This window comes from Haliotis rubra, unplaced genomic scaffold (assembly GCF_003918875.1).
Source record: "Haliotis rubra isolate DU_JTF1 unplaced genomic scaffold, ASM391887v1 Scf270, whole genome shotgun sequence".
Classification (NCBI taxonomy): Eukaryota; Metazoa; Mollusca; class Gastropoda; order Lepetellida; family Haliotidae; genus Haliotis; species Haliotis rubra.
This window is the reverse complement of record NW_025766781.1, coordinates 871763-888120: the sequence shown is the minus strand read 5'-3', so window position 1 is coordinate 888120 and position 16358 is coordinate 871763. Positions and strand designations below refer to the sequence as shown.

Here is a 16358-nt window from a genome sequence, read left to right as displayed (position 1 = left end):
ATTTTAATGCTTGTTTAACATTTATTTATAAATTCCGAGACAACGCTGAATGAATTTACTTAATAAACAAATATCGGGATGCCTAGTTACATTCCCCACATTGGTACAGTGCAGTGATGCCCAAATCAGGTGTCCCTAACCGTGACATGGTGCTAAAAGCGGCGTAAAACCATATTCACACACTCACTAAATATATTACAAACTCGCTTTAACAGTCAAACAGTGTTCATGGTGGGTTTTTTAACTGCGTACAACAGCTGCATGTCTATAGTCCGGAGAGCCCGACCACAAAGAGACCAGGCACAGCCACGCAGCACAACCAGTTTTCCGCAAACCGTTCCAATTAATTCACGTTTCCGTTTCCACGGAAACGGCTTCTTCCCTCAGTCGCGATTCATCCGGGGTCTTAGAATCTCCATTTTTGTGAGACGGCGAGATCGGGAAGGCCGAGAACGAAACTAACCTTCTCGTACTGCGAGAGCAGGTCGTGACGACCTCTCGCATTGTGCACCTGGATTCCATCCCAGCGAGCGGACAAGAGACAACAGAACCGTGAGTTTTGATCGAGTTCATGTTTTCAGAGAGAAGGATGAGTCTTGGTGCAGTGAGCGAGGGTATCCTATTTTCGTGAGGCATCACTTTCATCTTTTGGTCATGTATTCATGAATACAATACTCAATAGATGTATTTTTAGTATTACTTGGACATTTATCACTTGACTTGTAGTTATCACACCTCTGTATCTAACTTGCAAATCTGTCAACCTCTCCTTGCATCTGACAACTTTCATCTGTGTCAGTCCGCCCTGATACAGCGAGACAGACAACCATGGGTAAACATTCTCATTCCTCGCTATAACGCTCACGTCGGGTGAATAATGGTTTTAATAAAGACGCTAGTTGCATTCATTCAAGCAAGTTGTCTGTTGAATAAGAAACGTAAGGACACGGGTCGTACGTGGGTATACACGTGTTGAATGTCGTTCCACGTTATAACGGGGATCGGTGGTGTCTTTTTTTTAAATGCCACGGTCTCCAAAGCGTCAAACAAAGTGTCAATATTTCATAACATTGTCGTTAATTTCAGGGGGTGCCACGGGGTTCCGCTGTAGTAAGTTCCCGTATTTCCTCGATTTAACGCAGTGTTATAGACGTAGCACCTAGATTTAAAACCTCGTCTTATAGACGTGGGACCTGGATTAAATGCGGCCAGGTGTTTCAACTACACCTGGCTCTCGGCACATCGTTTTCGCGGAGAGCCAGGGTGCAGTTGTACAAAACAACACTAGTGCTAAGGTTGCCGTGGCTTCCATACTAGACTTGCACAAGTCTCTACGGTAAACATTAATAGTTTAAATGATAATTTCTAAAAAATAATAAATAACAGACTGGCGTCCTTAGAGACTGTACTGTCCGCTTATCTAGACTTGCCTCTTCGAAGACAGAATTACTATACATCCATGGGCTGAGAATTCAGTAGAGCCTTGGAGCAAGGCTACTTCGATACTTTAACACAGTTACTACAGTCGTAGCGCTATGGTTGCTAAGTACAACGGCACCCTGGTTATTTTAGGCGAGAGGCAGATGATACAGGGTCTGTCTCCAAAATTTGGGATACCAATATAAGTTCTATTTTTGTCAAATGAAAACTGACAAGCGATGCACATACACTGTATCAACAATCTAGGGCAGGGAAACACAGACAAGTTTTCCTTAAATATGCAGCGGCGGTGGGGTAGCCTGGTGGTTAAAGCGTCCGCTCGTCACGCCGAAGGCCTGAGTTCGATTCCCCACTTAGCTACTATGTTTGAAGCTCATTTCTCGCGTCCCACACCGTGATATTACTGGAATATTGCTAAAAGCGGCGTAACCAAACTCAGTCGCTTAAATAAATTGACAGATGGCAATCGTAACTTGATCCCGATCTGTCCAGACTACGTGCATGTAATAAGCCAGTTGATCGATTCGTTGCGGACCAGCCCCCGTGTGTAGTCTGTCATACAGACCCTGAAACAAATATATCCAAGAAAGCCCATGCAAGTCAAGGATATGTGGCAAGTCTAGATTTCCGCAGTTTCCGAAAATGAAAAAAGTCCCAGGGCTGGTTTTCATTATTTATTTATTTATTTATTTATTTCTTTATTTATTTTTTTTTATTATTTATTTATTTATTTATTTATTTATTTATTTATTTATTTATTTATTTATTTATTTATGGGGTTTTGTTTCGGGTTTTTACCCTGTAAAATATGTTCATTTCAGAGACTAGTTGTTAGTCTAGCAGCAGTGGAGTGGGTAAAATGCTTGACTCTCCCGATCATGGATTGGGTGGTGGCCATAAATCCTCAACACAAACACTTGTAAGGGTGTTAATCCGCGACAAACACGATAGTGTTATATTTATCAAGTAAATATAACTTGCTTCCTATATAAATATGACGCGTTCAGATAGGACTTTAATGTAAAGAGACAAATTACAATGTATCGATCAATCTATTATACAACCAACGCATTATAACACCACTATTATGAAAGAATTACTCCTGCGACGAGCCACTATAGCTTCAACTGATATGATATGTTTAATTTACATATTATTATTGTTTACCGATCAAAATAAAATGCTGCTCAAAGCGGATGGGTGGTCCTATTTATATTATTATATAATCATCAATAATTATAATTGTTTTGTTATCAAAATGTACAATGAATTTAAATTGCAACCGTTGACGGAATCTGCAACAGCAGAATAAATTATGGCCTTATTCATTAATAAATATTTTACTTCTTTACACAGAAAAAGTGATGAACAGAGAGCACAGAAATATGATATATGAACAATATTTGAAATATAATGTAATAAAGGTGTACCGCGGCTCATAAGATGTACAATTACATCAGCAGAATTACGGCCTTACTCAGACTTGCCTGTCCTTACGATTTGGGCGTAAGGCTTACTATTTTTTGGTGCTAAATTACAACCTTACGATCATACTGAAATTCCTAACGACTTCTACAAATAAATGGTAGAATACTAGACATTGGCATGGTCTTGCTATTTATAGAGTCATTTCCGGGGGGCGTTGGGGTAGCCTAGTGGTTAAAGCGTTGGCTCGTCACGCCGAAGACCCGGGTTCGATTTCCCACATGGGCACAATATGTTAAGCCCATTTCTGGTGTCCCCCGCCGTGATATTGCTAAAATATAGCTAAAAGCGGCGTAAAACTAAACTCAGTCAGTCAGTCATTTCCGGTACATAAAGTACTGAAAAACAGAAGTCGCATCATAAACATTATAAATAAACAATCTTTGCATCTTACTGTGCTGGTAGAGTTTATTTCAAAGTGAAAGTCTTTAAAAACCGTTAATTAGATCGGCACCACATTTTACTATTAAACACTATATCAAGATTTTAACCAGCAGTGTGTTTCCTTATTTCTTTACATTAACATGCCGTACTATCAAATGCACCTGCCTTACTATATTTGTTTAGCTGATCTGCCTTACTGTGCCTAGTTGTTTCATTTTGTTTAACGTATCACTCAGCAATATTCCAGCAATATGGCGGCGGTCTGTAGATAATCGAGTCTGGACCAGACAATCCAGTGATCAACAGCATGATCATTGGGACACGATGACGTGTGTCAGCCAAGTCAGCGAGCCTGACCACCTGATCCCGTTAGTTGCCTTTTACGACACGGATGTTATACTGAAGATCAATTCTAACCCGATCTTCACGGGTATTGTACCAAGTAACAAGACTCCCAGTCCCAGACACCGATTACTTTAGTATTATTTCTGTTGAACACAGTATGATGATGCTGTTGGCGCAATAATTAGCCCGTTAGCCGTAATAGTCACCATAGAAGTTTCGATAATGAGGAAATGAGCAAAAAGGGACCGTTCATAATTTATGGCTAGGGGGGGTGATGATGATTTTTATGGAGAAACATGTACAATGTGAATGACACCCCCCCCCCTAAAATTTATGTAAAAGTAAGTGACCCCCTGCATGTCATGTACGTACGAAATCAATTTACCGAAACAAATCATCAAAAATGCAAATTCAACTTATAAAGTTGAAAAATAACGCGATGAAAAACAACGCGCGAAATCGGAGTTCAAACGATTCACTAATATTCCCCCAGCGCTTGGGGGTAAAGTTGTTTCAACAGCTGGGCTGCGCTCATAACACATGCGCAGTGAAATAGGTTCGCGCAGCTTGGAAGCGGGTTGTCCGGTGAATACTCGGTGAAGGTTTTGGTGTGAGCTATTTTCCTAATGTTTTGTTGATATGTCACAGGCGCGAGCTTTTTATATGTTATGACAGTAAATTAACTGTTTATATAATTTCATTTGTCTATTTCACCACACGTTCTTCTTACCGAGTCACTTTCTCAGTTCGATACTTAAATGCAATGTCATTATTTAGCGTTGACAGAATTTCTAATTGTGATATAGATATGTCGTTGTCACAGACAAAATTCAATGTCTGTTTTATTGACACCTGTGTGTCTGCCTGCCTGTCTGCTAATGACAATATTCAATACACAAATTCGATCACTGACCACATGCAATTTGAACTTAACACCTATCAGGCTATACACCATAAACAAAACGCATTGATGTATGGCCCGAGTTCGGTCTCTGTCACATTATGTAATTACACAGACAGGCAGGTGTGATACTTGAACACATGACATGTTGTGATGTCTGTTGATTGCAAAATGTTATACACAAAAAATGAGCATGTATTTACAAAACCCAACATCTCTAATATACACACGTACAATGAGCCGTGAGGGCATCAGCAAATGAACCAGCCGTTACACTTGAGTGCACACCCACCCGCTCTGACTGGGTTCGGTGTCCCGGCTGCTTCGTTTCTTGGGAAGTAAACCCAAGTACAAAATATTGCACTTTTGATTTGCGATTGTACGCTTATAATTTTGTTTATATGTTTTATCATAATCAGCAATGTATATTATATGTCATGAATAAGTGATAATTGTGTTTAAATTATGTTTGATTTTTTGGTGGCATGTGACCTTTAACGATTTACAAATGTTAACATTGCAACTCTACTCTGTTTGCAATTCTACTCTGAATACGGTTCCCGATAATGAAATCCCGATCCGAACGTCATAACACCTGTTAGTATCACAGTGCTCATGAAGGTGACGGAAAACCAAATGTTTTCCAATAGACTTCCATTGTAACTTTATATTGTCTAAGGGGCGGTGGGGTAGCCTTGTGGTTAAAGCGTTGGCTCGTCACGCCGAAGGCCCGGGTTCGATTCCCCACATGGGCACAATGTGTTAAGCCAATTTCTGGTGTCCCCCGCCGTGATGTTGCTGGAATATTGCTAAAAGCGGCGTAAAACTAAACTCAGTCAGTCAGTTATATTGTCTAAAGAATAACAGTCATTGCATGTTTTTCTATGCACAGTGTGGCCTTAAAGCCACATTTAAAACACAGATTTTGACTAGGTTAACTTTGAATCGGCTGAATATATGACCTATTTAAGTATAATTCATCATTGCAAGAGAATTAATGGAAGAATACCTCATTGATGGAAGAGTCTACTTTTCTAAAGGTATAACAGCATTTATGTGATGTGCAGTCAACCCTAATTTTGTTTTGATAAGGGTGTAGGCGAAATGAGGCTGTTGGTTTCACACTATTTTTCGACTCGCTGTGCGCATGCGCAGAGCGTGTAAAAACTATCCACTGGACAACTTCCGGTTTGGTCGTATGCTTTACCGATAGTGTAAACACACTCTAAAGAAAGCAAAAATCAAAACAGATATATGGTTTTATGATCTGAACTGTACCCCGCTTTGCTATTACTCGAATATTGCGAAAGCGGCTTAAAACCATACTCACTCGCTCTCTCACTTCTCTCATGGAAATGCAATCTTAAAACATAGCTTAGCACATTTCGGTGAAGTTGAGGAATTTTCAACTTCTTTTCGATTTCTTTAGATTTAAATACTTAATCCATTTATGGAATATCATCTGGAGAATATAACGCTTAACCTCAGTATCAACCTTTCCAGCACTACTGAAAGAGCTGTATAAATATGTCATCAGGATGTCACGTCTATGTACCGTAGGTCAAGGTCAAACATAGGTCAAGGTCAAAGTCCAGATTCCTATTGTTTTCAGCGTTCGTTTGTCAAGCGAATGGCCCGGATTCAATATGAGCTTGGTATCGCTCCAACCCATCCCATTCTGGTCTGGCTAGACTAACGCGTAGTCTATGAACATGTATAATATTGATGGTAACAAATAACCCCATATACATTGGAAAGGAGCCCCAGTGCGATGGGAGGAAGGCTTTAGTATTGCAGGAAGGGAAAATAGTGCGGTCCATTGACTGTGAAACAAACTAAAACCTCGAGTTATTTTGCACTCAGCAATATTACAGCCATATTGCGACAGTCTGTGAATTATCGAGTCGGAACCACACAATCCAGTGGGGTAGCCTAATGCTTGAGGCGTTCGCTCGTCACGCCGAAGGTCCTTGTTCGATTCCCCACATGGGTACAATGTGTGAATCCCATTTCTGGTGCTCCCGGCCGTGATGGTCCTGGAATATTGCTAAAAGCAGCGTAAAACCCAACTCACTCACTGACTCACATTCTTGTAATCAACATCATGAGCAACGATCTACGCAATTGGGATACGATGACATGTGTCAACCACGTCAGCGACAAAATTGAATAAAGGTGAGCTTCTGTACCGATGGTTCTCAGTTAAAGCGTTACTTTCAAAAGAGTTTATTGTCGTTCAAGTATTCAGAAGGACGTACACATGCTAAATCAACACTTCGGATTAAACAGGCACAAGCATTTGCGCCATATCGAATGACACTGTATATATTGTACGACACGTCGAAGCCAGGTCGATTAGAATACACTCTAATCTCATGAAACTGACCTGGTTTCATTTTGATAACGAGTCGAGGGAAGTACTTGACACATCGTTTCGTCACTTGAAACGGACGGCCATGAGGACACTCTCGTCATAGACTGGATAGTTGAGATGTGTCCTTCGAAATAAAATCTGCTTGAGCGAAGGGTTACACAAACGGACCATCCGATGACGCGCATGTAAGTTTTTTGTATCATAGAGCGATACACTTGTCCTTAGCAAAGTGGTGTAGTATTATATTATATGATATGCGTGGTTGTAGGTACCTGTTTGTATGTATGAACAATGCGGGATCAGTTGTATGCAAGTCAGATCCTGGCACAGTAGCAGTTGTTATCCCCTACGTGGAATGACCTTTGTACCTACCCCGGGTGGACTTTTAGAGTTGATATGGTCTGGCTTTGTTTCAGTGTAGCATTGTAGAACCAGGTTTTGTTCAATGGCGGCCTATAGATAACGATAACGGCTATTTCCGTGCAGGAAAGGCGTGGGTGAAATCTGCACTTCCAGTACGCCGACATCGGGTTACATTTTGACTGCACTATTAGAATCGGCGTACATTATGTGTAATCGATGTGTCTCGTAGTATTGTTACTTGGAACAGCATCCGTGAAGATCCGGGTTAGATTTGGTGTTCACTAACTCATGCTTGTCCTAATTATAAGAGGCGACTAACGTGATCGGGTGGTCAGGCTCGCTGACTTGGTTCACACATGGCATCGTATCCCAGTTGCGTAGATCGATGTTGATCACTGGATCGTCTGGTCCACACTCGATTATTTACATCCCGCCGCCATATATCTGGAATATTGCTGAGTGCGGCGTTAAACAACAAAAAAATCCAGTGCGCAAAACCAGCGAGGTAGCCGATGTTTGCAGGAATGCAGAATGCCCACCAGCCTTTTAGTAGCATACAAAACATGTGGTTGTCTCAAACAAATATTGAATAATTGAGGATATCTGTAACAAAAATGACAAGACTGCTACTACAGGCTGATCGTTTGGCGATTATTGCATCCATCCAGCTGTATGTGTGTAGTCTGCATATAATCGATACGATTTGGACATCACGAGCAACGACATTTGCAGCTGGCGTATGGTGACATATGGGAGCATATAAAAAGACGTCATACCATACAAAGCCCGTATAATGAATGCATTTCCACGTAGTGTAGAAAGCGGTGATAGATGCGCATGCGCAAGGGCAACTATACAGGCAAAGCGGATAAAATATTATAGGCGGATTTCAGTGCTTTCAGCCAGTTATCGGATAGGTAAGTGTCAGCACCAGACATTTGCGTTTGAATGTACAAATACAATAGCCTCTGGCGTACAATAATACAAAAATAATTAGATAAATGTTGGAATGATAACGAATGGGTGGTGACTAAAAATGTCTGTAGAATTAAGATGTGTCAGCAAGCTGGGCGATAGATACACGAGGCATTATGGCGTCCTGGTGATAAACCCATGTGTGGAATCGAACCTGGTTCGTCAGCGTGACGAGCGGACGCTTTAATCATTAGGCTACCCCGCCGACCCGCAGACGTCGTGAAATATTGCCGACATATTACTGAACCTCCATCCGTGAAGATCTGGCGTAGATCTTCAGTAACCCAAACCTTCAAAGATTGTACTTTTAGGAATTATTTCTATGCATCGCCGTGACTTTGAGGTAAAAATGTCTGTCTACCAAACCATTTGCCAATATGATTGGCAACTAGGTATAACTTCCCCATCAGATTGCTCGTTACAAAACCTGCGTTTTGCGCAAAAATAGAGAAAAAATTCACTCACATGCACAAAAGAAAGCCGTAATTTTTTTAATACTTTTTTTAAAAAAAAGGGCTTCTTCATGTCGACTGAAACAAGCGGTGGCTTTGGTTTGCTAGGTAATCTGAGTTACTTCCCTTACCCTTTCCCGTCCATTTATCGACTTTTGACAATTTGACTTTTGAACCCCGGAAGAGGAACTAGGGTTTTACCAAAATACTTGCTCTGGAGACATTAAGGAAGTATTGACCTTTATTCATCAGTTTCGTACCCAACCATTTGCAAACAACTGTCGTCGCTTCATTTGGATATAAAGGTGGTGAGGTGAAATGGGGTTTAACGGCGTATTGAAGAATATTTCGGTCATATGACCTATGATTTCAATAGGTTTTGTTTCAATTATCGGCCTCGTCATACCAAAAGACGTTAAAATATGGTACTTGTTGGTCCCTGCCTGGCGTTCGGTATAAATGGGTACAACAAGGACTGGTCGGCTCGGAGTCAGTATACTGTGTCTGAGTGGGGTATTCATGCTTCACTGCGGCATGGTATCTCAGTGAGCTAGCACTATAAAACCAGCTTAAGTCTGGGCTAGTACAAGCAGCCGCACATACACACGCATGCACGTCGTCATATGAGCTAAATATTCTCAAACACGACGTTAAACCCAATTTCACCTCACCTCACCTCACCTCCCCCTAAAATTTACACAACTGCAAATAGCATATGTTGAAATAGCCCACTTCGGCCTAACTGGGCATTCAGTGGGATGCGTAAGAAGATATCCAGAAAAGCATGTTTACTCGTAAAATCTGGAAAACAAATACGAATAGCTGCTGAAAACAATAGATCAGACTATTATAGTGTTTGATTCTGACGAACCAGGGGCGGTGGGGTAGGCTAGCCACGCTGAAGACCCGGGTCGATTCCCCTCATTTGTTCAATGTAAGAAGTACATTTCTGGTGTCCCCGCCTTGATATTGCTGGAATATTGCTAAAAGCAGCGTAAAACTAAACTAAACTCACTCACTCTGACGAACCAAGGGTCTATTTAGGACTCTGAAAGACGAAGTGTAACATTTTAATTACTGACTAAAATGTGAGATGGATGTTTACTTACATTTCTTATTGTTTGTTTGTTTTGTTCCAGGTGGCGTGGCGGTATGCTATGGTGCTCGTGTTGCACAAAATGTGTGGAAGGCGTCCCTAAACAGATCTTTCTTTTGTATGCTCTTACATTTCTCGTTTTCCTCCCTCTGATATGCGTCAACCTTCGCCATTCTTTGTACCACCTACGTTTACACGATGCAGAGGAAGAAGAAAGGCGCCTGATCACTGAGAACGACCTACGATTGGTCGAAAATGAACAAATCGTCAAGAAATACAACGAGTCTGTGATTAAAAATAGCCAATCAGGGCCTTTGTTACATTCTGAGGATGTAGATGTTGGAATTACTGTGATAACGGTTTCGCGAAATCGGCACCGTAAAGGCGGCTACAAGCCAAAGTATCTGACTCAAGTTGTCGGCCGATTACTCGGTCTGTTAAACAACACAGCGAATCATTCCAAACGGAAATACGGGTTGTTTGTGTGTAACGTTGATGATCACCCGGAGACATACGATGAACTGAAGCCTTTGAAAATAATCCTGCCAACTTTTCAAATGTATCAAAAGACTCGAGATTCCAAAATTGACATTTTCGAAAAAGAGAAACGGGACTACATCTTCTGTTTGGAGGAGACTCTGAAACTAAACGCCTTGTATGCATTTTTGGTTGAGGATGACGGATATCCGCACAAAGACCTGATCCCAGTTTTAGAGCGAACCATTGACAGTCACGTCGAACAAAAAGCCGTGGCAGAGTTTTCACCAAAAGTGTTACCGCGAAATGTGACGTACGTGAAATTCTACCACCCGGAACGGTTGCTAGGATACATAAGTACTGAACTGGAACGACTTCCGGAGTTGTTTGCAGTTAGTTTCGTATTCGGAACTCTGATGGTTATTTTATACGCGCACTTTGTTCTGCAGTGGACTCGGAATAATTTGAAGGTGATATGGTTTGTTTGTGTTCTTTATTGTGGCCTTGTGGCATTGTTCGTTGGGCGCGTCAACCTGATGGAGATGCGCAGGATGTCTGTGCAGACGTACCAGGTGACCTCGGCGCCATCTTGTTGCACGCCCGCCATGTTGTACCCTAGACAAGGTGGTCGTGAAATTGTGAAACGGCTGAGTGCGGTTACGTGTAAAAGAAGGTACGGAAAAGATATGGCTCTGGAGGATATTCGCAGAAGACATGGTTACACAGCCTTGATGGTTCAGCCAAACTTATTTAAGCATATTGGTCTTTATTCTTCTCTAAGGAAAGGGGTAATTGATCCTTTTATAATCTAACCAACGCTGTTCGTTGTCATTCATGATTCAACTTCTACTTGCACAATGTTGATGTCAGTTTATCACACCAGTTGCAGTGTATTAATGATTTCTTTTACAGTGCAATTACTCACAATGGGTTGATAGAAATTAATAGCGAAAGTTACCACAAATACCAGAAGTACTACATGAATATTTCAACAACATTATCCGGCAACATTATCATGGGTACACAGAAACACAGGAAATTTGACTTCCTCATTTGTCTCTTAAATCTCTCATATTATGGGTGGTACGTACACATTAAAAAAGAAACATGTATACTGACATTTAAGGATGAAATTAGTAAAAAAACATCTTATTTTAGTTATGTTCTAAAAAGATAAGATCGAACTTTCAGTCTGTCGGGAAACAATTCTGACTTGCCAAACCAAAACATAATGAGGAAATACACTCTTAGTACTGTTTTTCTTACCAAAATATGTTTGTCCGTCTTGTCCAGCCAGAAAACGGTGACGTTTTCATTTTTGGTTCGTCCTCCTGAAAGTATAATATATGGCAAGTCACCCAATGAGTTAATATGAGATTTGACAGGAAAGGCTATCAGTATCCTATCTGTACGTTGACTAACTCTCCCCTATTGCCGGGTTAACCCGTGAAGATCTGGGTTAGAATTGGTCTTCAGTAACCCATTCTTGTCGTACGAGGCGACTAACGGAATTGGGTGGTCAGGTTTCTGACTCGTTGATACATGTCATCGTATCCCAGTTGGGTAGATCGCTGTTAATGATGTTGATCACTGGATTGTCTGGTCCAGACTCCATTATTTACAGACCACCGCAATACAGCTGAAATATTGCTGAGTGCGGTGTTAAACAGCAAACCAACCAACCAACTATTGCAGGGGTTGCTTCGTAATGGCAATAGGTTAGTTGAGGAATACACTTAACCTTGTAGGTATACATGGAAGATTGGGACCGTCTTGTAATCATTGCCACTGTTTTAACTTTTAACATTTGAATATGACATTTCTATTTGGCCAAAAAGTCCGTATATTGCCAACACTCCGAGGCGGCAACCTTACTTGTATGTCTCTTATGTAGAATCCAGAGAATGTTTGTTCTTTTCTTAAAATCTCTGAGATATGTTCCTAGATGTAGGGGCGGTGGGGTAACTAAGTGGTTAAAGCGTTCACTAGTCACGCAGAAGACCCGGGTTCGATTCCCCATATGGGTTCAATGGGTGAAACCCATTTCTGACGTCCCCCGCTGTGATATTGCTGGAATGTTACTAAACGCGGCGTAAAACTAACCTCGCTCACTCTCCTTCTAAACTTTAAGAAAATTAATGTTTCTTTGGCTTAAAATATTCATACAATTTATGTAATATCATAAGGGGAATAGAACTGGGTTATATGCTTGACGAGCGAACGCTTAACCTTTGTCCTAATTGGTGTAAGCTGCATATCAAAGTTTTTACACGTTCCAAGTCCGTGCTAAAACGCCTATGGGTATTGTCCCATTGTGGTGTGGGTTTGGGGCAAACCTCTGTAGAATGACGAAGAACATCCTCGATTAAGCCGTAGATTACATGTATTGTTAGTATGATAAATATATTGGTCCAATTCGCAACAGTAACCTGATTTACTTAAGATGAATATGAAATAGCAGTCCAATCACATTAAACAAACGAGTGAGAAGAAATTTTACTGAGTGTGCATACGGGAGATAAAGTTTGTGACGCCTGTGCCAAAACGAAAGGGCGGTGGGGTAACCTAGTTGTAAGCGTTCGCTAGTCAGGCTGAAGACCCGAGTTCGATTCCCAACGTGTGAAGCCCATTTCTGGTGTTCCCCACCGTGTATTGCTGGAATACTGCTAAAATCGGCGTAAAACTCACTCAAGACAAAAAGGTTCATGACATGGAGATCTGATTCCCTGGATAACCGAGAAAGATGTTAATACTGATTCTTTCTTGCAATACAGTAAAAGTGAGTGGGCAAGGTTTTAAGTCGCTTTTGCAATATCCCCCCGGGCGGGGACATTGTACCCATGTGGAGAATCGAACCCCTGGTCTTCGGCGTGACGAGCGAACGTTTTAATGCAATACACTAATAACTCAACAGCACAACATTTAACTTGATTAATGATTTCCAAAGAAACATCTTAAATTAAATCAGTATGCTGTACATAGATACCAGTTTTAGGACCAGTGGCATTTGAGCATTCCATTTTTCGTGCATGTGTCGAACTAATTAGTTTTACGAGCTGAATCAGGCTCAGTACTCGACCATCGGGTGACAAATGCAGTGTTTCGTTATTTATTTTTACCAGTGTGTTTCAGTGTGAAAGTGAGGTGTATATCTGCGGGGTAGGTGATGTTAGACTAGTTTACATGGTACTGTTGTCCTTCATATCAAACTACAGCTTGGAAACCATGATTTCTTAAGTAATGTCTGGAAGGTTCATGGGGGACCGTCATGAAAGATGTTTTTATCCATAAAGGACGCGGTATCATAAGGGCTCTATTGGGACCATAGGATCCGTTTAATGTTGATGGTCAGTTTAAAAAAATGAAGAAAGCTTCAAACGTCAGGAAGGTTCATGGCGACCGTCATGAAAGATGTTTTTATCCATAAAGGACGCGGTATCATAATTGAATTAGGTAAGGGGTAGGTTTCAGTTATTTGCCCGTCGTGGTAATTTACACAGCTTTATTTCCAAGTTTTCCGTCACGTTACATTGTGACCTTCAGCTGCCAAACTGGGTCTGTACCCATCCTTCTCCAATGATCTGGTGGGGTAGCCTGATGGTTAAAGTGTCCACTCGTCACGCCTAAGACCCGGGTTCGATTCCCCACATGGGCACAATATGTGAAGCCCATTTCTGGTGTACCCAGCCGTGATATTGCTGGAATATTGCTAAAAGCGGCGAAAAACCCAACTCACTCCAATGAACTGGACAATCCGGGTGGGATCGGGGCCTAGATTTTCGAAGCTCTCTTAGCGCCAAGATAGTCGTAAGTTAATGTTAATGTATGGCACTTACGACTATCTTAGCGCTAAGAGAGCTTCGAAAATCTAGGCCCAGTCCTGTCCTCGGCCCAATTTCGTAGTACAGTAGACAGTCGTAGCGCTCGTCAGCTTTGCGAAACGGGGCCCAGTTTAACGGGGATTCATCTTATTTTCCCAAATAATGTATTGCCAAATAGTTACCCAGATGTTGGTTTACGGTGCTATGATTGAAGCGTGCGAAGGTTTGTGCTTACTTGAGTATGTATGAGTAATGAGTGTAATTAGCGTCGTTAAGTTTCACAGAATGTTCAAGTGCGGAGAAGAAAACCTTGGCGTTAGGCATGCCGTCGAATACTTCAACGAGAATTACCAAGCACGTTGCCATTTGTCTTGCTGTTTGTTCTATTGTTTCTTTGTTGGCTTGTTTGTTTATTCATTATATAGCTCATGCTGTTGATCACTGGATTGTCTGGTCCAGACTCGATTATTTACAAACCGCCGCCATATAGCTAGAATATTGCTGAGTGCGGCGTAAAACTCACTCACTATTTATTGTATAACGGCACCCATCTATATTCCGTGTACATGACGAATATGAACAAATCAGGACTTGACAATCAAGTGGTTGATACCATGAACCACGATGAACGCGTTGGAGTACAATGGCACTCTATTAACAGAGTCAATGAGCGTAATCATCTGATAACATTTGTTCGTCTTTTGTATTTCCATCTAAATGGATCGGATGGCAACAATGGCCGGATACAAGTTGATTAAAACCACGAAGATCCGGTGAAGAAGTGGTCTTCAGCAACCCATGCTTTTCGTAAAAGACGGGTGGTCAGGTTCGCCGACTTGGTTTGCACATGTCATCGTATCCCAATTGCGTAAATGTATGCTCATACTGTTGATCACTGGATTGTCTTGTGCAGACTTTATTATTGACAGACCGCTGTCATACAGCTTGAATATTGCTGAGTGCAGTGTTAAACAAAGATGGTTGATTTTCCGAAACGGCAAACGTTCTATAGCCTTCCTGTTAGCTTCGAATTGCATCTCCTCCCCATACATCATGATTTGTTGTTCACATTATCGACTTCCGGTTTCTCTGCTCCAGCGTTGAAACCAGTTTGCAGGACGCCATGATATATAGCCCTGTGGCCTCAAATGTTTATTTTCGGTCGTAATTGTTTTGGAGGAAAAAGACATGCACATGTTTTTATGTTACCATGGGTCGATCGGAAATATGTTTGTGCTTCTATATTTATATTCAGGTGTCATATTCAATATTTGGTTAATATTGTATTTATGTAGCAGTTTACGACTAACACTGAGGTCGTAAACCTGAATTTACCGTTATCATTTCCCATAATTTGAGTTTATCGTGAATAGATGTGAATTCAGTGCATGTTATGCGAGGCAGGAGTTAGTTCTGTAGATGTAGAGGGCACAATGGGTTTAACGCCGTCTTCAAGAGTATCGCGCTAATTGCGGCGTACATGCATGTGTTTGGCCGTTTGTTTTCAGATGTTTGACTACGTCAGCGTTCCGCGATGGGCAAGGTGTTATGAAGAGTTATGTCACTTTGCCATATGGTGGGTGTCGGGAGCGGTTCGAACTTGGGTACAATGTGTGAAACCCATTTCTGGTGTCCCCCTCCGTGATATTGCTGGAATATTGCTAAAAGCGGCGTACTCGCTCACTCACTCACTAACCCACTTTGTCATGGGAGATGCAGCAGTTCGTGGATTCGAATCCAGGACTCGCCTCGATTGTAATCATTGGTTTGTCTGCACCCGTGTTCATAGCTTTTGTCACAGTGGCATATTCAACGCTTTGGGCTCTCGTCCGATATTAACCTGGCACGCCAATATGATTCAAATACTATTGAAAGTGGTGTTAGACCCAAATCACTCATGAATGAAATTGTATGATTGTAGTGATCATGTTCACGACGAAAACCCGGTTCGAATCCCCACATGGGTACAATGTGTGAAGCCCATTTCTGGTGTCCCCCGCCGTGATGTTGCTGGAATATTGCTAAAAGCGGCGTAAAACCAAACTCACTCAGTCAGTCAGTTAGTTATCATGTTGAATAAAGATGTAAACACTAATTGCTATGTACGTACAAATGCAGTATTACTTCCAAATCGAACACAGGCTTTTAGTTCTCCTTTCCTGTTAAGTATACCTTCCATGTATTATATATGTTATTTGTTGAAATAAAATGTCTGAAAAAATATTACGTTTTCATTTGTTCTGTT

General features: G+C 41.4%; 1 protein-coding gene and 1 long non-coding RNA gene across 4 annotated transcripts; one reads left to right on the top strand and one right to left on the bottom strand.

The window, feature by feature from the left end:
• The first annotated feature begins 241 nt into the window (after positions 1 to 241).
• LOC124280648 (post-GPI attachment to proteins factor 4-like) lies at positions 242 to 11821 on the top strand. 3 transcript variants are annotated; one of them, XM_046716632.1, is made up of 2 exons: positions 242 to 552; positions 9859 to 11821. In XM_046716632.1, the coding sequence occupies exon 2, from the start codon at positions 9872 to 9874 to the stop codon at positions 11102 to 11104; it is 1233 nt and encodes a 410-aa protein (XP_046572588.1). In that variant the 5' UTR covers positions 242 to 552; positions 9859 to 9871; the 3' UTR covers positions 11105 to 11821. The 3 variants fall into 3 exon arrangements, with proteins under 3 accessions (XP_046572588.1, XP_046572587.1, XP_046572589.1); XM_046716631.1 differs by lacking the exon at positions 242 to 552 and adding an exon at positions 6780 to 7114; XM_046716633.1 differs by lacking the exon at positions 242 to 552 and adding an exon at positions 7894 to 8209.
• LOC124280649 lies at positions 5884 to 15899 on the bottom strand. Its single transcript, XR_006899732.1, has 3 exons — positions 15790 to 15899; positions 9396 to 9400; positions 5884 to 5896 (listed from the first exon to the last, which is right to left on the bottom strand). It is a non-coding gene; the product is annotated as an uncharacterized LOC124280649 (long non-coding RNA).
• Positions 15900 to 16358: the final 459 nt, after the last annotated feature.